The sequence below is a fragment of the Heliconius melpomene genome, chromosome 1 (genome assembly GCF_056956725.1).
Source record: "Heliconius melpomene rosina isolate 202511_hmr_F chromosome 1, ASM5695672v1, whole genome shotgun sequence".
Classification (NCBI taxonomy): Eukaryota; Metazoa; Arthropoda; class Insecta; order Lepidoptera; family Nymphalidae; genus Heliconius; species Heliconius melpomene.
In genome coordinates, this window is record NC_140389.1 from 13,936,120 (window position 1) to 13,958,212 (window position 22,093).

General features: G+C 35.3%; 4 protein-coding genes across 6 annotated transcripts; 2 read left to right on the top strand and 2 right to left on the bottom strand.

The window, feature by feature from the left end:
- Positions 1-186: 186 nt before the first annotated feature.
- Tdh (L-threonine dehydrogenase) lies at positions 187-8,666 on the bottom strand. Its single transcript, XM_085189604.1, has 4 exons — positions 8,470-8,666; positions 1,444-1,968; positions 643-909; positions 187-330 (listed from the first exon to the last, which is right to left on the bottom strand). The coding sequence occupies exons 1-4, from the start codon at positions 8,561-8,563 to the stop codon at positions 194-196; spliced, it is 1,023 nt and encodes a 340-aa protein (XP_085045730.1). The 5' UTR covers positions 8,564-8,666; the 3' UTR covers positions 187-193.
- Positions 3,094-19,117, top strand: atk (artichoke). 3 transcript variants are annotated; one of them, XM_085189532.1, is made up of 4 exons: positions 3,094-3,408; positions 14,602-14,799; positions 14,893-17,516; positions 17,592-19,117. In XM_085189532.1, the coding sequence occupies exons 2-4, from the start codon at positions 14,657-14,659 to the stop codon at positions 19,097-19,099; spliced, it is 4,275 nt and encodes a 1,424-aa protein (XP_085045658.1). In that variant the 5' UTR covers positions 3,094-3,408; positions 14,602-14,656; the 3' UTR covers positions 19,100-19,117. The 3 variants fall into 3 exon arrangements, with proteins under 3 accessions (XP_085045658.1, XP_085045666.1, XP_085045650.1); XM_085189540.1 differs by lacking the exon at positions 3,094-3,408 and adding an exon at positions 10,157-10,200; XM_085189524.1 differs by lacking the exon at positions 3,094-3,408 and adding an exon at positions 10,888-11,025.
- LOC146541603 (inosine triphosphate pyrophosphatase) lies at positions 19,107-19,886 on the bottom strand. The gene has a single exon (XM_085189624.1). The coding sequence runs from the start codon at positions 19,763-19,765 to the stop codon at positions 19,190-19,192; it is 576 nt and encodes a 191-aa protein (XP_085045750.1). The 5' UTR covers positions 19,766-19,886; the 3' UTR covers positions 19,107-19,189.
- A 337-nt stretch (positions 19,887-20,223) lies between these two features.
- Rpn8 (regulatory particle non-ATPase 8) lies at positions 20,224-21,908 on the top strand. Its single transcript, XM_085189613.1, has 2 exons — positions 20,224-20,572; positions 21,033-21,908. Exons 1-2 carry the CDS (start codon positions 20,398-20,400, stop codon positions 21,836-21,838), a joined length of 981 nt encoding a protein of 326 aa, XP_085045739.1. The 5' UTR covers positions 20,224-20,397; the 3' UTR covers positions 21,839-21,908.
- Positions 21,909-22,093: the final 185 nt, after the last annotated feature.

Below are 22,093 nucleotides of genomic sequence, written 5' to 3' on the forward strand. Positions count from 1 at the left end.
AGAATTAATTGACTTCTTAGAATTGTAGAAATAAAAATAATATAAATAATAGTAAAGTTACTAATTAATAATTAAATGAAGTATAATAAAATTAATTATTATTAAATCAATATAATGCTAAATCGAAGGATAGGTGTACCCCGAGAAACAAATTAGGACCATATGTGACAAAAAGGAAACAAACGCTTAATACTCAATTACTATTAGATTTAATTTTCTCCTTAACTTCTTTTATCATGAGGGACACCAAATTATCCATATTGATTTCAGGCTGCCAGTTCCAATCTCGTCTAGCATCGCTATCATCAAACACTTGTGGCCATGAATCAGCTATAATGAAATAAATAAATGTCATTTAAAATGTATACCTGAAAAAGTATCCTAGAGCCAGTCAGAATCACTCATGAAGTGTTCCGTAGTAACAAGCATAGATTAACGCCACCTAACTTACCGACTACCTCTACCTACCAAAATATGGGTAGTACTATCGTTTCCACCTACAAAAAATACCTTTATTTTTCCTAGTATTTTGATTTTTAAAAATATGCTTTATATAATAAAAATGCTGACTATACATATACTACTCGCTAACTCGGTTTATTTTTTCAGAATGCATAAAGAAGAGAATTATATTATGCTCACCTATTTCTTGTCGGCTATCTGGTTTGTAAGTTATTGTAAAGTCAGATATATGTTTAAACATTTGATCGGTGAGCTCCTCGGGGGTGAAACTCATTGAGGTAACATTGTAAACTCTACGTCTTAGCATTTCATTTGGAGCTTCCAAGAAGTTAGAGAGAGCCCTCAGGGCGTCCCGCACATGCATCATCGGCAATCTGGTGTCTGGTCTCAGGTAGCATTCATAGTGGCCTTTGCGAAGTACGTCATGGAAAATAGCTATAGCGTAATCTGGAATAAGTTATTTGTTTTTATTGATAAGTAGTTTTTTCGTGATCGAGGCATATTGGGATGACTGTACAGGTTGTTGTTGCATCGATAAATAAGAAAAAGAAAATAATATTTGTCAATGCACTTAAAAATATATCGGAGTATAATAGAGATAATATTCATAGAGGCCAGTCGTGGCTATAATCTGAACTCTCGCCAGGCCACTCCACTGCCTTCGATTTCGATTCCCACTGGAGGAAATGAAATGCTTATTAATTTATTTTTTTCGGTGTCGAGGAATTCAAAAAGTGGGGAACAGAGTGTCTTAACACTAGGTTCCCTGCTTACCCTGCTATATGTGGGATACAACGTGAAACTGAAATATGATAACTATAGATAAGTCTCGTCTGTCCTACAAGAGCTATTAACGTGATTTGCTTTATAGACTAATGATGTCAATTTATTTTAATATTTTTATTTCCATAACATCGACACTTCTCGACTATTAAAAACCTTAAAAACACTACGTGTGTAGTTGCTAGTAAAATATCTCACCTGTCGTTCCTCCGCCAGGGGGATCACTTGAAATAACACCGGGGAACCTGAGACAACGGAAGTCCAATCCGAATTTATGAAAATAATACTCTCCTAATAATTCTGCATGCACTTTCGAGACACCGTAAATAGTCCTAGGTCTTTGCACTGTTATATTTGGAGTGGGGTTTCTCGGTGAGTCTGGTCCGAAGGCACCTATTGTGCTAGGTACAAAAACACGAAGCCTATACTGCTTCGCAAGTTCTATTACATTATGCATGCCTTCTATGTTAACTCTGACAGCTAACGAGACATTTTGTTCACCAATAGCACTAAGTAGAGCCGAAAAATGTATGAGCCAGTCAACTCTATGATCGACGACGATCTTTTGAAGACCTTTAAAGTCTAAAATATCAACGAAAATGTATGGGCCGTCGTTAAATATTTCGTTCGTCGGTTTGATAATGTCAGACAGGATAACATTGTCTCGTCCATATTTTCCTCGTAAATATTTCGCACATTCCACTCCGAGTTGACCAAGCCCACCTGAAAATTGAGGTAGATGAATAAATTAAAACGTGTATTAGGAATTAAAAATAATACAATAAGTTTTTTAGTAGAATTCATTTAAATAACTGGAATATTAATCAATTCTGTTTCAAAAATAAGCATATTTTTGTATTGTGTGTGACATGTTCATAGGTTAGGTCGAGATTACTTTTATTTTTTTTGGGGATTGCATGTTTAGATCCACCACGTGCCTGTATACACTAGCTTGTCCTGTTTAAAATGGTATACACAATAATTTCTTTCCAACCAAGACAAAAACAACAAAATATGTATAAAACACCTAACCTATGGAAATTCCATACTATGACTCTACATAAACATCGTCGCTTGTAATGTTGGCGCAAATAACAAGTCTGATATATGAATAAATCATAAACAAGGAAAGTGTGGAGTTCCTTCACCTTCCTCATATTATCCAGTAATATCAGATATGAATGTGCCATGCAAATATTTTATTTAACGCGTCGGTTGTGGGTTCGATCCCCAGTCGAGGAAGTGAAATATTTATTTACGTTTATTTTTCCATTTCCCTGGTGTCGAGGCAATGCGCGGCTTTTAGTTGTGCCACTCAACAGGCAATGTCTCCAGAATTCGGCAGAAACTGGGAACAAGAAAGTGGGATACTGTGTGAAGTATAAAGAGTTTATTTGCTACGTAAAGATACTACGCAGGTAAATAGTTTAGATTAACAGTTTGTTTTGATTTCACTAGAAATGATCATTGTTTTAATAAGACAGCGCAAACGTAAATAATGAAATTATCATATTGTCATAAAATCATCATAATTATATAAAATTATGATTCTAAATTTATTTATGTCTATAAAAAAATATTTTAACCGTTCTTTGTTAGGGTTTCTTTCCACTCGACACGCAATGCCTCAAAAATTCGGCGGAAAGTGGGGCACGGAGTGTCTTAAAACTAGGTTCCTTCTGCCTACTAAGGTGATGCAAAATATCCCAGTAGTTTATTAATAGTTGACTTGTGTCATCCAGTTGTTATAGATAATGCCATCCACGAAATCACTCCCCACTCTTTCTCAGTTTCAGTTTTGTCTGCTGATCAGAACTAACAGAACAGAACAGATCAGAACTAACAGTGGGCAGCGAATGGTGGATGCAAACTACAAAAGTGTCTCGTCGAAGGATCAGTGTCATATGGCGGCCAATGCTCGGTATTTCTCTGTGAGATGGAATCAGAAATGAGTTGACGTTGTAAGGCTGCTATGATGATGATTATGATAACAAAGGGAAGATGATCTACTACAAGCTTTTTGGGGCCAGTCAGTCAATAAATATATTAGCTATAAATATTTGAGAAATATCTTCGAAACCAGTTTTAATTTGCAAGTCACCGTGGAGTGACGACCGTGACCTATTATTGAAAGTTATTGCTTCGTTATATCAAATATAAAAGGTAAACCATAATTTTATTTGTCTTCTTAAAGCTTTTACATAAAAACGTTCAGTAATTTACTTATATCTTCTTACATTTTTTCCACACACCAAAAACTAAACGGCATGTTTAATTATCCGTGCTAGAATATTAATTCATAATTATATCTAAATCCCTTATCATATTAATATTGTTAAAACTTTGATCCACATCACTAATTTCAGTAATTAGCCGAGAAAATTACGTAGATTTAGAACTGACTTTGAAATTTGACTATATAATTGCATTAAATGGTACATCGCCTTTTTATTGAAAGGCATTAGCAGTTTTAATAAATAACATTTAAATATAATCTGTGCTGTTGTTTATTTTAAATTAGTTAATAAAATCGGTTGAAAATATATATCTTTAGAATAATACATTAATTAAGTAATTTTTCAAATTTAATATTTTTCCTAGATTATGCATCAAAAGTTATTTATTATTTAAAAGTCGGGCGTAATCGCATTATTTGCTTGTAATTGAAGTGACATGTGTAGGCTCTTGTGTGTACAAAGGCTAACGTGTGTTTAGCCTTTCGTTTTCATAAGGAGAGTATCATTAAAGCACTGCCATTTAATTATATTGCGAGAGATTATTTAATTTTCCATAATTATTAAAAAAGTGTACATATGTAAAGTACTTTCTATGCATGAATTAAATTTATAGTTGTATATTGTATAAGTATACAAAAATGTAAAAATAAAAACAGTTTCAAGCTTTTTATCATATAGGCAATGCCAATATTATTAAGTAATTATATTATTAATATACTCCCTTCTCCACCTATTTTCGAGATCAATGAGCCTTGTAGGGTAGGTATATTGAGTTACTTATGTGCGGCGCAACGCGGTCTGACCACAAACGAAGCTATCTATATATATAAAGGCAGAAGTTCCCGCTAACTGAGGTAGGTACCTACAGACGTACGGACAGCCGTACGTTAGCCGACGTTTTAGCCGTGTGATCCCGGCCTAGAATAGGATCACCCTGGTACTGATGGTGTCGTAAGAGGCGACTAAAGTACGTGTGGTAGAGTCACGTCGCCAGCAATGGCAACACGCATGGGCAGACTCGACCGGATCATTACCACCCCCGGCATTTAAAACCGGCGTTAAGTAGTGGCTTTATGCCACTGCGTTTCGCATTAGGTAATGCCGGGCTCCGGAGCCCAACCCCCACCCCTCCCTGGAATATGAAAGCGGCACATAAAGAGAATCTACCCCAGGAGGGTACCAGCACCTCCGGTGCTGGAGAATCCCTCCCTGAGTCCTCAAGCTCAGGCTGCCCTTCGAATTCTGGGGAGGGCACAGTACCGCGCACAAGACCAAATTGCAAACAAGGCAAACGAGACGTACGCCCCACGGCAACCCCTACCACACTAAACGTGGACTTTTCTAATATCAGGGGTCTTCACTCCAACCTGAATGCCGTCCACCACCATCTGGAGACGGCACGGCCGGCCTTGTTATTTCTGACGGAGACTCAAATTGTCCGACCGAGCGACACAGCCTACCTCCAATACCCCGGCTATAAAATAGAACACAACTTTATGCCTCATGCCGGGGTCGCTGTGTTCGTAAGGGAGGAGCTGAGTTTCCGTCGTCTTGCTAATCTTGAAGGTCGGGACCTGTCGACTATCTGGCTCCGTGTTGACTCGGACGATCGAACCCGAGTCTACGCATGCCTTTACAGGTCCCACAGTGGCAATGCGGAAACGGATCGGCTCATGGAACACATGCAATCGGCCATCGACGATATGCTCTCACAGATCCCCTCTGCTGAGGTCGTGATACTTGGCGATTTTAACGCGCACAATGCCAGTTGGCTTGGATCACGCACCACCGACCACGCTGGGAGGGCCGTTTTTGACCTTGCTACGGCGAATGGATTGTCCCAATTGGTTGAGTCGCCTACGCGACTCCCGGACGTGGACAACCACAATGCCTCCTTATTGGACCTTCTGCTGACATCGCACCCGGAACAGTACCAGGTTGTCGTCGATGCTCCTTTGGGGTCTTCTGACCACTGCCTGGTACGGAGTGTCGTGCCCATTAAGCGCGGCAGTCGCAGAACACCCGCAACTCGTCGCGTCTGGCACTACAAGTCAGCAGATTGGGATGGGATGCGTACATTTTACTCATCTTATCCCTGGGGGCCGGTTTGCTTCTCTTCTGATGATCCTAGTGCCTGTGCCACTGCTGTTGCCGATGTGGTTCTGCAGGGCATGGAACTTTATATTCCTAGCAATGTAGTGCCCATCGGTGGCAAGTCACAGCCTTGGTTTGATACGTCTTGCAAACTTGCTGCCCTTAGCAAACGCGAGGCATATCAAATCTGGGCCGAGGCACTGGTTACTAAGGATCCGAAGGTGAAAGCCTCAAAAAGAGAGTATAACCGGGCCTCTAGGTCCTTTAAGCGGCAAATTGCCAAAGCAAGGTCCGAGCATATCGCCAAAATCGGCGAAAAGCTTGAGAGCTACCCGTCCGGAACTCACCAGTTTTGGGCGCTCTCAAAGGCGGCACTCGGCAACTTCAGCCAGCCTTCGCTTCCGCCTTTACGCAAGGGGAATGACATCTTGGTCCATACGGCGAAAGAGAAAGCCGATCTCCTGGGCGCTCTCTTTGCCTCGAACTCGACTTTGGATGACCAAGGATCAACGCCACCGACTATACCGCGGTGCCAGAGCTCAATGCCTGAGGTTAAGTTTAGCCAAAAAGCTGTAAGGCGAGCTCTGTCCTCTTTGGACATCCATAAATCGAGCGGGCCAGATGGCATCTCCCCCTTAGTACTTCGCTCTTGTGCTCCTGAGCTGACACCGGTGCTAACGCGTTTGTTTCGGCACTCTTACTCAGTCGGCGTAGTCCCAGATTCATGGAAGAGCGCTCTTATCCACCCGATCCCGAAGAAGGGCGATGGTTCCGATCCATCTAACTACAGGCCTATTGCCATCACCTCCCTACTCTCAAAAGTCATGGAGAGCATCATCAATAGCCAGCTCTTGGTTTATCTAGAGGATCACCGATTGATTAATGACCGTCAATATGGCTTCCGCCATGGTCGCTCAACCGGTGACCTTCTGGTTTACCTTACCCACCGTTGGGCTGCGGCTATTGAAAGCAAGGGAGAGGGCCTGGCAGTTAGTTTGGACATGGCGAAGGCCTTTGATCGAGTGTGGCATGGGGCGCTCCTTGCTAAACTTCCATCCTATGGGCTTCCCGAGAACTTATGCAGGTGGATCGCCAGCTTTCTCACTGGGCGCAGCATCAAGGTCGCTGTCTACGGTTTTTGCTCCAAACATATGCCCGTGAACGCTGGCGTTCCCCAAGGCTGTGTGCTGTCCCCCACGCTGTTTCTTCTGCATATCAATGACATGCTGGAGGATTCTAGCATTCATTGCTATGCAGATGACAGCACGGTGGACGCTGTTTACTCCGGCCGCGCAAGTCTTTCTCGGGAAAACGCTGAACAGTGCCGAAATAAACTTGTGTCTTCTGTTGAGGCATCCCTCGAGAATGTCTCTTCATGGGGTGAAAAGAACCTGGTCCAATTTAACCCCCTGAAGACACAGGTTTGCGCGTTAACCACAAAAAAAACCCCATTTATCGTATCGCCAGTCTTTCAGAACACTCCCCTTTCAGCCGCGCCGAGTATCAGCATATTGGGCCTTAATGTTTCGAGTGACTGCCAGTATCGCGATCATCTGGAAAGCAAGGCCAAGTTGGCCTCGAAGAAACTGGGGGTCATCAATAGAGCGAGACGGTACTTCACGCCAAAACACCGATTGGCTCTATATAGGGCCCAGGTTCGGCCACACATGGAGTACTGTTCTCATCTCTGGGCTGGTGCACCCCAGTATCAGCTTGACCCATTTGATCGCATACAACGTAGAGCTGTCCGAATCATTAAGGACCCAGTAAGCTGTGAAAGGCTTGACACTTTGGCTCTGCGTAGAGACGTCTCCTCGCTGTGCGTTCTCTATCGCATTTATCATGGTGAGTGTTCTGAAGAACTGTTTGACCTGTTACCTGCCGCCGAATTTTCTAACCGCACAGCACGTCACAAACTCAAATATCATCCACACCATCTGGATGCGTGGCACTCCACTACTGTGCGGTTTCGTAGGAATTTCCTTCCACGCGCCACCGAACTGTGGAATAGCCTACCCGCGGCAGTGTTTCCAGGTCGGTACGATATGGGTACCTTCAAAAAGCGCGTCTATCTCCACCTCAAAGGCCGGCAACGCACCTGTAGCTCCTCTGGTGCTGCACGGGGTCGTGGGCGGCGGTGATCATCATCAGGTGACCCGAACGCTCGTTTGCCTTGTCCTTTTTCCATAAAAAAAAAAAAAAAAAAAAGCCACTGATGGCAGAAACGTGAATTTTTGACATATGTTTATTTTCGTAATGTACAGCCATTAAGAAGGGATTTTGAAAATTTTTACCCTGAAGGGGTGAAATAGGGGTTGAAAGTTTGTACGGAAACATCGGCACCCCTTTTTATGAAAATTGAAGTTCAAATTCTTAAAAATATGTTTCATAGTTTATTAGAATTCACCCCTAAGGGTGCAAATCAGCGGGCGAAGCTGCGCGTTATTCATATCATGTAGAGAAAATTAAAAATATATTACATCATTAGAAACTAATTTACGCTATTTTAATGAAATCTGGGCATATACATACATATATCATACTTAAAAAGGAAAAAAATATACATTTTAATTACGAAAAAAATAAGATCACAGTAAGTAGTAGGTACTTATTCTTACAATTTCCTTTATGTTCAATAAATTTGCATGGAAGAGTGTCAAAAATCTCTAATGCACTGACTCTCATCGCCTAGAAGTATGCAAGGCTAATTTAAAACTATTATTATTAAATGAAAGAAAAAATTCCTGATAAAGATAATAATTGAATTAAATTTGCAAAACAATATAGAAATTTGAACGGAGGACATTACAAGGGCATTAGTCTAACTCTGCAAAGGCAATCAGGTTTTATGATATAAAAATTTAAATAAAACAGGATAATATTAACAACTTACCAGTTATCAAAATTTTTGGTGGCTTATTTGGACCTGCACTATATTTTCGTGTATTAGTTGCAAGCGAACAAAATATCCTTTTAAGAAGCGTCATTACGATATACTCGTATAAACAATATTATCTCAGATAGCTACGTGGTAGGTCTCCCTTAGACAGCTTATTACTTACTGAAGGCTGTCACGAGTATAAGATGTTTTGTGGATCAGGAAAACTAGTTTCGCTAGAAACATTAGAGAGATACGCAGTAAGGCAAAACAAACCTTAATTCCGATATTTTTGCAATACAACTTGTGTGCGAACTCTATTGGCACTAGAGGAAGGTGTGTTCCACGGTTGGCTTATACTTATGTATATATAGGTATACTTACTAACAAGAATGTTAGAAATCTATATTTAATTAAGTTGATATTTGCCTAAAAATTATGTTACGCACTTTATATAGTATTTCCTATATAAATAAGTAGCTATAATATAATTATGATGTTTACAATATAGGCATATACTTTTAAATATTTTAGAAATAAGACGAACACCATTAAACAAACAAAGAATATTTTAATAATGTATGTATATAGTTATCTGATAATTGATAAGTATATATTATACATATATGGAGCTGTCTAAATTCATATATAAATAAATAAATAAAATTACTATTAACTAAACTCAGGCCTACCACGTCAATAACCTATATAAGGCTGACTCTATGTTAAGAAACTCTATCAACTAATGGAAAGGAAATCAAAATCCTTGGTTGGACTTGGACTTCTTATTGAATGACGATTATATTACTTTGTTGTTATAAAATTAACTTGGCATTTTTAATGTTAATTTCGTACTAAATTTAAAGTTGTCATCTTTTGTCATGTTAGATAAATGGAAGACCTTATAACAATAGATTTATATGTACATAGATTTAGTCGCAGTTGGACGGCCTCTGACTCTAGAAACGAATGGTTGCGAGTTCGATATAATAAATTATTTTTAATTCCCCGAACTCCCCTTGTAATTTGAATTCCACCACTTAATTCCATTTCTTCGCTCTGTTGTCGAAGCAAAGCGCGGCGTTGAGTTCTGCCACTCAACTCGCAATGTCTACAAAATTCAGCAGAAAGAGGGGAACCCAACTTTTATAAGCGGTATTTCCCGTTAACCTACAATCCTGAAAATAGTACGGAACCCGCGATGGGGAAGTCCAATTCATTCTTTCCAAAAATATATATTAGGTTACTATATGTTGTAGGTATATAAAATTCAATAACGGAAAGCTCATTTCAAAGCGTCAATTAGCGACACTATTTTCGCTTCGTCATGCTGCTAACATAGCGAACTCTCATAGTGAAAACCGGATATTTTACTTATTAATATTCCTCTAATCATAATCTATATTGAATTAAAGATATTGTATTTATAAATACACTTTTCTAATGTTTTGCACGTGTATTTGAATATAAAATAAGTTTACTAAAAATACAACTTAAAGTAATTAATTAAATATAAATGTAATATGGGTTCTATTTTACGATAATTAAAAATGTTGTCTATCTCTTACTTTATTTTTGTATTATTTTTTGTATTTCATATACGAAATGGATATGATAGATTTGAATAAATCGATCCTGTCTAGTTTTTCGTTGGTAAATAAAAATAATTTAAAATTAAAATTGTTTTTTTTTACGCAGAGATTTTTATCGGATTTCCAAACACAGGAGCGACATAAAATCCAAACGGTATATTTTTTTATCCACAAAAATTACCAACATATCAATAAAATAATAAGTGTTTAGTATTCATTTACAATTTTAAAACTTAATAATATTAATTTATAGTTTTACGCTTAAAATAGTTAAAAAAAAATATGTTAAAAAGATTAGGGAGATAAATGTAACTTTAATTGATATGTCAACTTTATTGTCCAACATTCCTAGTTGTTACAATGCCGGATTAATCTTGATTAAACGCATGCAATTTTTATTTTGCAACTGACCAAAGATTATTCAGATGATAGACAAACAATGTACCTATATATATTTTTTTGCTTCATTAGACTCTCACTTGAGGAAATGAAATATTTATTTCAATTTTTACTGTGATTTCAAGGCAAAGCGCGGCGTTGAGTTCAGCCACTCGACACCTGCATTGTGGCGTCCAGAATTCGGCGGAAAATGGTGATGGAGTGTTAACACTAGGCTCCCTCTGCCTACCCTGCTGTGTGCCAGATACAGCGTGAAGCTGAAAATAAAAATATTTATAGTAAAAGCTCAATTCCATATGATCCGTGTATTTAATACACACTGGCTGGTCTACATCTAGAAGACGAGGTTACGTATGAAGGCACGCGCCACAATGGTGAAAGATAAGTTACTTGGTGCGCATCGAGCCATGAACCGAAAGTCTGGTGTTCGAATGCGAAATATGCATCACATCCAGTCCGTGTTTACCCATCATAGGCCTCGGTTGAGCCCGAAAGTGAAGACTTACGTAACTGACCATTTTATAAGCTTCTTGAATTTTGTGCTCAGTTATTGTTAGCCCAGGATATTGTTTCTTAACAGGTAATATAGATTATCTGTGCAATTTTATTTACACTGTACACATTTATTTATAGGTAACAAATAAGTATTAGTAATAAATAACATTATTTTATTTATTTTTTGTTACACAAAATTAATCAATTGACAAAATTGGAAGCCAATTATAATAAAAACGTTTGTGTACTCTACATACTCGTATATTAAGAAATACACGTGAGGCTCTACGTTATATTATTATTACTTTCTGATGTGATTACGCAAATTGCGCGCAATTATAAAATTTGTGCCGGCGCCTTACTTGGTTTACATGAGGTAATACATCGGAAGAAAAATAAACAGATATTTCACTAGCTATAGTGTTTACATAACATTATAAAGAAACTCATAAAAAATGTCATAAAAAGCGCGATTCGGATTCGCCCCAATTTCAGGATTCAACGAGAAGTACAGCTTATAAAAGTTTACAAATTTAAGTTTGTGAGCGTAGCGCCCTCTTTTGGTATTGTATTTTCCTATGAAATATCTATACGTACTTTTCGGATTTTTTCATTTGTTTGTATTATAAGATGTACCTAAGTCTACGTGAAGTACCCGATAGGTTTTCATTATGCTGCAAATTTCATGCAAAATGTAACAAAAACGATACACAGATGCTCGTTTCTTTTAAAAGCGTTGACTTATAAGTTTGATTTTTCTTCTGTGCTCCAAGTGATCCTAGACCTAAATATTTTATATTAATTTCAGGTCGATACATACTCGCGGTCTTGAGATAAATGATCTTGATAGTTTTCGATGCTATGTAGGTCAAACATAATACTTACTTTGGTATTTATTAAGCAACAATGACAAAATAAATAAAGTAAAATAAAAAATAGAACATGTTCAGCTGCATGAAATTGTAATGACAGAAACAATTTTCTAGATTCTAAATGAGAAGAAAACTATAAATATATTCTATTTCAGTTTATAGAGCACATCTTTTCTCATATAAATATAATTAAACTATTATTTTTAGTGTAACCAAGGTCTATTACTTAATAGTGGATAATTTCTAACACCTCATTGACTGAAAAATATTAAATATGAGGTTTTGGTAATGAAATTTTATGTTGTAATATTACGTTATGAATTTAATTTGAATAAATGTAAAAGATAAAATCACTATTGTGACATGCACTCGAAATTGTTCACCCAAATAAAGAAACTGATATTTGTAATTATTCAAACTTTACAAAGTTAAATAGAACGACCGTATACGCTACTATAGCGTCGTTGTCTTTAAAATATATTTCATATAACTATAACAACATCGCTAGGTACTAGCCTAAAACTACCTATACCACCATACCACCATATACCATATTAGGTACATCTAGGCGGCGTAGGGTTGCATCTCTGTCGGTGTTTTACCGGATACACTTAGGAGAGTGTGCCCATGATTTACATAGCTTGGTTCCTCCAGCCCCTTTTTACCTCAGAACTTCCAGAAATACAGCTTTACGCCATCCATACACGGTAGAAATTCCTACCGTACGAACGAAACGCTTTGAGATTACATTCTTTATCCGCACTGCGAGAGATTGGAACTCACTGCCGGCATCTGTATTTCCTGTGACATACAATGTGGGGGTTTTCAAAGAAAGGGGGAATAGGTATCTTCTAGGCAAGCGTGCACCACCGTAGACCGCATCAACGCTCACCAGACTTGATGCGGTCAAACGCAAGCCTATTCCATATAAAAAAAAAAAATCTAGGATCTAATATGATTGAAATTTATAGCTAAAATTTCTAGTTGAATGTAACGTTGTCAGTGTTTCACTCGAGTAATTTTTCCCGTTGACAGTTTAATGATGTCGCACTTAGTCGCGACGACTATAATTTTCAATTTATTTTTTCTTAATATTTTTTTAATATCTCTATTTATTTTAATATCGCACATAGCTGACAGAGGAAACCTGGGTGCTTAGTATTAAGATACTCCGTTCCCCAATTTAAAACGAGTTCTTGAGCATGTTGAGTGGTGCAACTCAACGCCGCGTTTATTTTGCGAGTGTAATCCATCCTCAACCGTCACATTTACAGTCGCTTATGCTCCTGCATTACGACGGCTTATAATGTTTTGTCTGCTACCATATTAAGTTTCTTTATTGCTCAAACAAAAACTGCTCTATTATTATGAATTCGTCAAATGCTCCAGATCTTAAATTTTTACATGTAGATTAGAAATGCGAATCACGCTCAACAGCTCGAACAGAAACCAAATCCGTAACCTTCGTTTTCAAATAAACATACATCAACTGCGCCATTAATACTTAAATATATGTAGGTATATTGAAATACATATTTATGGTTAGTATACTATATCCTAGTAGTTTTTTTTGTCCATTTATAGCGACAGTTATTTACGAGAAAACTACATAACTGTAACAAATGTGACTGACTGGTCGCGTTGACTAATTACGGGTTACGTTAGAAGATTACATCTAAGTACGTACATATAACGTTAGATTTACAATTGAGAAATATTTCATTAGGTCTGAGTATTTTATTGCAGTTTTGTAATAAACGTTTGGTACTTACCTATTTATCGTAACAAATGTATTATGTATATTTATCCTAGATAAATATCTAGGATAAATTTGTAGTTTAGACGATAATTAATATTTTTTAGGTCGTCGTGGCCGAGGGAAACAAGGATGCGACTGTAACGCAACGGTTGTGGATTCGATCCCCACTCTAGGATATTAATAACTATTTTAACTAATATTTAAATTTCTTCGCACTGACACCAAGGGAAAAACCTGGCGTTGAGTTCTGCCACTCGACAAAAAAAGTTCAGTGGAAAATGGGAAACGGAGTGTCTTAGGACTAGGTTCCTTTTGCCTACCCCGATTTTCTTAAAATATTTTAGATATTTAGATTTTTACTTCTTTATAATTTACTTATATTCTTTAGAAAACAGACTTAAAAGTAAAAAATATATTTAAGATTGAATTAATCTTATACCTATAGGCCTATCTATGGGAGATATGGTTTTCGATTTACATACAAATTTGGCAACCTTCAATTTATTGTGTAATCGACAACCGTACAACCTGTTACACTGTTGCAAAGTATTAGGAGCTACAGACAGCAAATACGGACAATGGGAGTGAAAGTGCAACTAAATAACTGAACTGACCATTGTTTTACACTTATTGTTTCATCACGTCCTTGATGCAACTGGATTATTAAATATATTCTTTTGTTTATTAGTATATAAGATATTTACTAGCATTACTAATTTGATATTAACTACTTATTTATGCTATTGATCCTTGTAGGGGGTTTACAAACAAAGCTAAAACGTTACAAAACATAGTTATTTTACGGGAAATAAGTACTTATTCCCGAAATAAAATAGCCTATAAATTATAATACATTAGAAGCATAATTATGACTTTTACGTAAAGTTGTTCACTTGGGTGTAACGTGATGTTTAGGGATCTATTTGATATAGTTTTCTTAATAAGTATTGTATGAAAAAAATGTTTAAAAAATGCATAGGTACTTAAAGGATTCTTGTACCTAAAATTTAATTTCTTAAAATATTTTCAGGTGTGATTAAATTAAATGAACTACTTAAGCATGCAACAATGACAGTCTGTGAGGAATGGATTTCAAGAAAGAAAAAATATTGTTATGGTTAACACTATCTATACTTCAAATTGCTTCAGGACAAATAACAATATGTCCTTCTCCGGATTCCATACTTCCTTGTATATGTACCCACCGAAACGAAGACATACAGATATGGTATCTTGTATTATTATTTTACTATCTTTTTTAAATTATTAGTGTTTATTACATAAAGAAACCCATAAACTCAAATATATTTTTTTATTATAGGTGCACGCACAGCGACTTGGCTCAAGTTTCAAAAGGTATTCAAAAAATAGGCGAATTAATAAATAAAAATATCGATGAGTTAATCATTGAAAGTAATTATTTGCCTTCGTTACCAGGGAGATTATTTCAAAATGTAAAAGTTCTTCGTTTAATGCTTCGTTATAATGGTCTCGAACGTGTATCAGCTGCTTGGTTAGAGATGCAGGAAATGAACCTACTTGAAATATTTATAGTAGAAAATGATCTTAAAAGTATACCATCGGAAAGTTTGATGAAATTACAGAATTTACAAGCGCTGACGATACAATCACAAAATTTAAAACGGATACCAGCTCTCATAAATATGCCCAAATTACGATATGTGAATATACGGTCAGACAGCTTGAATAGTATACACGAACGCAACATAGAAAACCTTCCAAGTTTGGAAAAAATATTCATACAGGGAAGTATTAATCTGAATGCCTTAAAAGAAAATGCTTTTTATAATTTGCCTAAACTTAGAAAATTAGAAATCACCGATTGTGGGATCAATATTATTCATATGAGAGCTTTGTCATTACTCCCTGAACTGACTGAACTATCGCTAAGGAACAACATGATATCAGACGCATCTATGATTGGTAGAGCTACCAGAGATTTACCTATGCTCTCCGTGTTAAATTTAAATTATAATATTATCAACAAATTGAATGAAGGAGCGTTTGTAGACCAACCGATGTTAGAAATCTTGTATTTGTCAAATAACAATATAAATATAATACATTACGGAGCGTTTCACAGAGTACCAAAATTAAGAATAATAGACTTAAACTTTAACGATATAATAAAAATTCATCCTGAATCTTTCCTACAACAATCTGGAAGTGGTGTAGAGGAACTATCTCTCATTGGTAATAAAATAATGCACATTTCAGAATTTATATCTTTACTCGATGCATTGCCTCGTTTAAGATATTTAGATATGAGTGATAACTTGCTACAAGAAATTCCAAGAGGCGCATTAAGAGGCCATCCAAGCTTAGAACGATTACACTTAAACAAAAATACTATAAAATTTATTGATGCAGATGCGTTCATTGCTATGCCCGCCTTACGAGAATTACATTTAAGTAACAATTCCTTAAACGATTATAATGAAGGTCCATTTTGGAATTTGCCTTCTCTAAAAGGGTTAGATTTGTCGAACAATTATTTTCAAAGATTACAGCCAAAATTATTGTACAATCTTCCAGCCTTAAGAAGAGTTGATTTGAGTAACAATGAATTGACAATAATAGATCCATTGACTTTTATGGAAACTCCTTTATTGGAATATGTGAACATATCAGACAACTCTTTGATATCGATTCATCCAGCAACTTTCCGTAATTTGCCAAACCTATACGAATTAGATGCTAGTTCCAATCGATTAGTAGAATTTTTACCTGGTTTACCGAGGGGTTTAGAGCAATTATGTTTAAGAAGAAATCAAATAACAACGTTGCCCTTGCCTCCATCTCCAGATTTGGACTTACCATCTCTACGCACTCTGGATATATCTAATAATGGAATACAGAAAATACCTTTCGGGGGTTTGAAAACGTTACATAATTTACGCAGATTTTATATGAAACGAAATGGCCTTAGACAGGTTGAGGCATCGACTTTTAGTGATTTAGAACATCTAGAGATATTAGATATAAGCGACAATCAAATATTAAGTATTCATCCAAAAAGTTTTAGTAAACTTTCTCATTTAAAACAAGTTAATGTTCATGGAAATAATATAGAGAATTTTGACTTTATGACAATCCAGAATAACAATGTCTTATTGGAACTCGATTTCAGTAAAAATAAATTAAAAAATATCACACCAAGTATAGTGAAACGACGTCTTGAGGTAGAAACTTTGAACATATCATCAAATATTCTTCACGAATTACCAAACACATTAAATATGCTATCGAAATTAAAAATATTAGACGCAAGCCATAACCAAATAAAGATTTTTGAAGGTAATAGTATAAATAATATACAAACATTGAGCAACTTTAAAATGCAAAGTAATAAAATTATAGAACTACGATCGGGCAGCTTCAGGGATTTAAATAATTTAGAGACTATAGACCTAGATAATAATCAATTAGAAATAATTCACCCAATGGCTGTAGCTAATCTTCCCAAGCTGACATCTATATATTTAAGCAGAAATCATATAATAGATATTCCAGATCGCGCTTTTTCAAATCTGCCCAAGTTGCGCATTATTGAAATGCAAGGAAATAGGCTGCAATTTATAGCGTTACGAGCCTTTGAAAACATACCACTAGTACAATATTTGAATTTGAGCAACAATCAGTTGAGTAATTTGGAAAATATTGGCATAAAACAACTTGTCTCCCTGGAAGTTCTTGATTTAAGTTTCAATAGGATAACAAGGATTACAAAAGAATCATTTCAGTTTATGGAATGGCTAGTGGAACTGAATTTAGACAACAATCATATATGCGTTATTAATAGTCAACCTTTTGACAATATGCCCAGGTTAAAAATTTTGTCTCTACGACATAATAGACTTACATCCGTATATGAAAATAATTTTGCAAAATTAAGAAATAACATTGCTATTTTAGATATAGATGGTAAGACTTTTTTATATTCTTTGAATGATGTGTAAGATGATTTAATTGGTTGTGATGATTTATAATATTTTACAGGTAATCCGCTAATCTGCAACTGTGCTATTATTTGGCTTAAATCATGGTTATCCGAATCCAATTCCATTGGCCCAAAATGTGTTGATGGAACCTATGTTAAAGGAATGCCCTTCTCAAAATATGACTGCGCCAAAATGCCAATTAGTGATCCAGATTTTAAATTGTGTTCAAATTTCGAAAATGAAGCACTTTTACCAAATTTAGCAACGTCACAAGTTTATTCTACCTTAGACAAGATTAAAGATTACGAGACACACATGAAAAATAATTACCAAGAAAATAAATTAAATAATCGCCCTTCACCTGAAGAGTCTGAATATTTCTATGACGACTATGTGGATTATCCTTATAATGAAACTTTGATGGAACATATGAATGATGAATTTAATTACACTAATAAGCTTCTTAACAATAATTTGGGTAATACACCCACTCTTTATGCTGCCATGAAAAACACAACAAAAAAAACTGGAGTTGCTTTAAAAGTCCCCATACCAAATAGTGGCTTTACATTTTTTGGTGTACCTCTTCCTTCAATAGACATGGGAAAATTATTGAACACAGGGCGTAAAATAGACTGGACAGAAAATAAGAATAACCAGCCCCATACAAAAAAATATCAAGTCACAGAACCACCTAGATTTGAGACTGGTGGTTTTTCTCCAATGCTACCAACTAGATCTGATGGCTTCATGCCTATACCAGGTCCAACAATTGGAGTTAATACAATAAAAGGTACTGATGCTGTTAAAAAGAATTTTAATTCTCAGAGGGAAACTCAAAGTATTTCAGATATTGAAAGTACTTCCCCAATTACAATAAAAGCTAATAACACTGTGATTCATAAAAAAATAAAGAGTGAAATACATCAACTAGAAGCATACAATAGAAATGATAACAGGACCCAAGTTATGTATAATAAAACAAAAAATATTGAAGAACAAAATATGGATCCCCTAAATTCAAGTAAGTATAATCTAATGGAAGCAAACATAACTATTAGTTTTACAACTGAAAAAGAAGGAATCATCACTACAGACATAGCTGACGATATCAGTATTCAGGGTTGGCCAGAGATAAATAGTTCAACACCTCCCACCTTAACCTCTACTCTCACAACGCCAATAAAAAAATTAGAAAATCGACCCACAGCTCTATCTGCAATACTATTACCAAGTTCAGATATTATTGATATTAAAAATAGCAGTAGATCAGCAACTATTACAAAAGTTAACATGCCTCATGCTGAACATTATGATCTTCACCACAATTATTCACCAGTTATCAATCGTGAAGCTAAAACAAGATTTTCAGAAATTGAAAGCACTGGATCTAATAAACAAAGAAATGTTGACAATCATGAATGGTATTATAAAAATTACAATAAATCTAATTTAGAACCATATGTTGCACCTGAAATTTTAGCATCATTTAATGGTGAAATGGCTTTACATTACAATTATGTTTTAATGATTATGTTAAGTTTACTTTTATGTGCAAGTAAATAAAAAAGTATTAAAAAGAAATAGTTTTAATTTTACACTTAAAAAAAACAATAATTAGAAAACATTAAATGTTTTTTGTCATGCCTGCATTAATTATAACTGTGAATTATTCTCTATAAAATAATTTCTTAATTTATCTAATGCTTTATACCTATGTGAAATTTTATTTTTTTCTTCCTTTTGTAATTCTCCATATGTTTTATCATATCCAATAGGTTGAAAGATACAATCCCATCCAAAATCTCTAGAACCTCTTGGATATACTATTGTACCTTTGGTTATTCCTTGAAAAATGACTACTTCACTATTTTCACCTGAACTAAAAGCAAATGTGCAAACTGCTTCAGCAGATTTATCTTCCCAACCTGTCAGAAGTGTATGTAATCCTTCAGGTTTTAATTTTTCTAAAAACCATTTAATATAAGGTCCTGGTAAACCCTTTAGTGCATTGAAACACAAGCTAGTATCTTCGATAAAAACGGGCCTCTTTAATTCACGAGCTGCCTCTTGGCATTTTTTTATTGATACTTCATCTATTTCCCCTTGTACCTCTGGTAGATCTAATTTATAATTAACAACCTCTAAAGGAAAAGTGTTCCCCAAAATAGCTCTTACTTCCTCTAATTTTTTGATGTTTCCAGTCACAAACGTAAGCGTCCGTTGAGCCATTTTTATTACTTCTTAGTTCTTATTTTTAATTAAAATAACCTATAAAGTATAAACCAAAATAATGTCAACGCTGAGAAGTTGACAACTGACATCTGAGGAACATTACTACCACAGACCACAGAACGCATTACTTCTCTATACTCTTCCATAGATGACTGAACATGATGACTGAACTGAACTGGTTCTACAGAACTATGCTAACATCTATCAACAAGACGCGTAGTGGTCTACTATTTGTCTCTATAAATATATACTATCTATGATTTACTTCAAATAAAATTGCTAAAGCTAAGCTAAAGAACCAACAATGACTTTTCCATAGCAATTAAATGTTTAAAATGCTCCTCGTAACACTAGTGCTCCTAGCGGCAAAATAAATTCCGGCAGTAATCGATATTATTATATATCATAGACAAAAATTGTATTTTTTATGATGACTGTCAAATTTTGTTATTTAAGTGTAATTGTAATTTATATTCTGTGGACTGCTTGGTGATCGGCGATTTTTGTATTGTTGTAAAGAAAATTAAATTAGTAATTATTTAGCGTTAACAATCACCTTTGTATAGTTCATGATTGGATTGTTTCTTTCTTTGTTTAATACTCAGAATACGCTAACAATATATTAGAAAATGCCTGGTCAAGAAGTAGTTACAACCAAAGTGGTTGTTCACCCACTGGTGTTGCTGAGTGTTGTAGATCACTTTAATAGAATGGGCAAAATAGGAAACCAAAAGCGAGTCGTTGGAGTTCTTTTAGGATGTTGGAGAGCTAAGGGTGTATTAGATGTCTCAAACAGCTTTGCAGGTATGAAAAATGGCTTAAAAATATTTTTGAAAAGAGTATTACACTACTGTAATTTATTTAACTTCAATGAACTGTTCAACAAATATATTTACTGTCTTATATCTTTAGTACAGAAGCATGTTTCATAGTTGAATATTTTGAGATTCTAAAGATTGAACTTAACATTATAAAGCTAAAGAGATATTTGCTTTTATGCACTATCTCAGGAACTACTACTAACTAGTTTCTATAGTATTTTCTATTTATCTAAAGATAATAATTTTAATTGTTTCAAATATAACTTACTGTACATATGATCAGAGTGACCCTGGGAACTTAGATTGTGTCATACACACCGTTGGGTATTTCCATTTGACTGCCACTACATGTTAAATGTGGTTAAAAATATATGCTCAGTAATAGTGCCACAGCATAATACTTAGATTTTTTTTTAATTTTTATATTTTTTTCTTAATTTCAGTACCCTTTGATGAAGATGATAAAGATAAATCAGTTTGGTTCTTAGATCATGATTATTTGGAAAACATGTATGGGATGTTTAAAAAAGTTAATGCCAGAGAGAAAGTAGTTGGCTGGTATCACACAGGGCCTAAACTACATCAAAATGATGTTGCTATTAATGAATTGATTAGACGATACTGTCCGAATTCAGTACTTGTTATAATAGATGCTAAGCCCAAAGACTTGGGCTTACCTACAGAGGCTTACCAAGCAGTGGAGGAAGTGCATGATGATGGTAGTCCAACTACTAGAACATTTGAACATGTACCTAGTGAAATTGGGGCTGAAGAAGCTGAGGAAGTTGGTGTAGAACATCTTCTTAGAGATATTAAAGACACAACTGTAGGCAGTCTCTCCCAACGTATCACCAATCAACTGCTCGGCCTTAGAGGTCTCCACTCACAATTGAGTGAAATAAGAGATTACCTTGTCCAAGTAGGCCAGGGTTCATTACCAATGAATCACCAAATTATATACCAGCTTCAGGATATATTTAATCTGTTACCAGATATTACTAGTGACAATTTTGTTGATAATCTCTATATAAAGACTAATGATCAATCTCTAGTAGTATATTTAGCGGCCTTAGTGAGGTCAATTATAGCATTGCACAATCTTATCAATAACAAAATAACAAACAGAGATGCTGAAGAGGGTAAGAAGGATGACAGTAAAGACAAGAAGGAAAAAAAAGATGAGAAGGAAGAAAAAAAATCTGATGACAAAACAAAAGAAAAAAAAGAGAAAGATGAAAAGAAAAAATAATTTGGAATCATCAATAGGTTAACTTGTTTGTAATGCTGGATTATTATAATAAATTGTATTTACTAATTTATATTGTTGTTTAATTGTTTAAAGAATGTTAAGTTTGTGTTCCTGACAAGATCAAGTAATTTTCTTATCACTATAATATGTGTAGACAGAATTTTTATAACAAAACTATTAAAGTGCTAGTATTAAAGGTCTAATGATGTGGTCATACATGCTATCTTTGAATATTCATGATAAGATTGATTTATC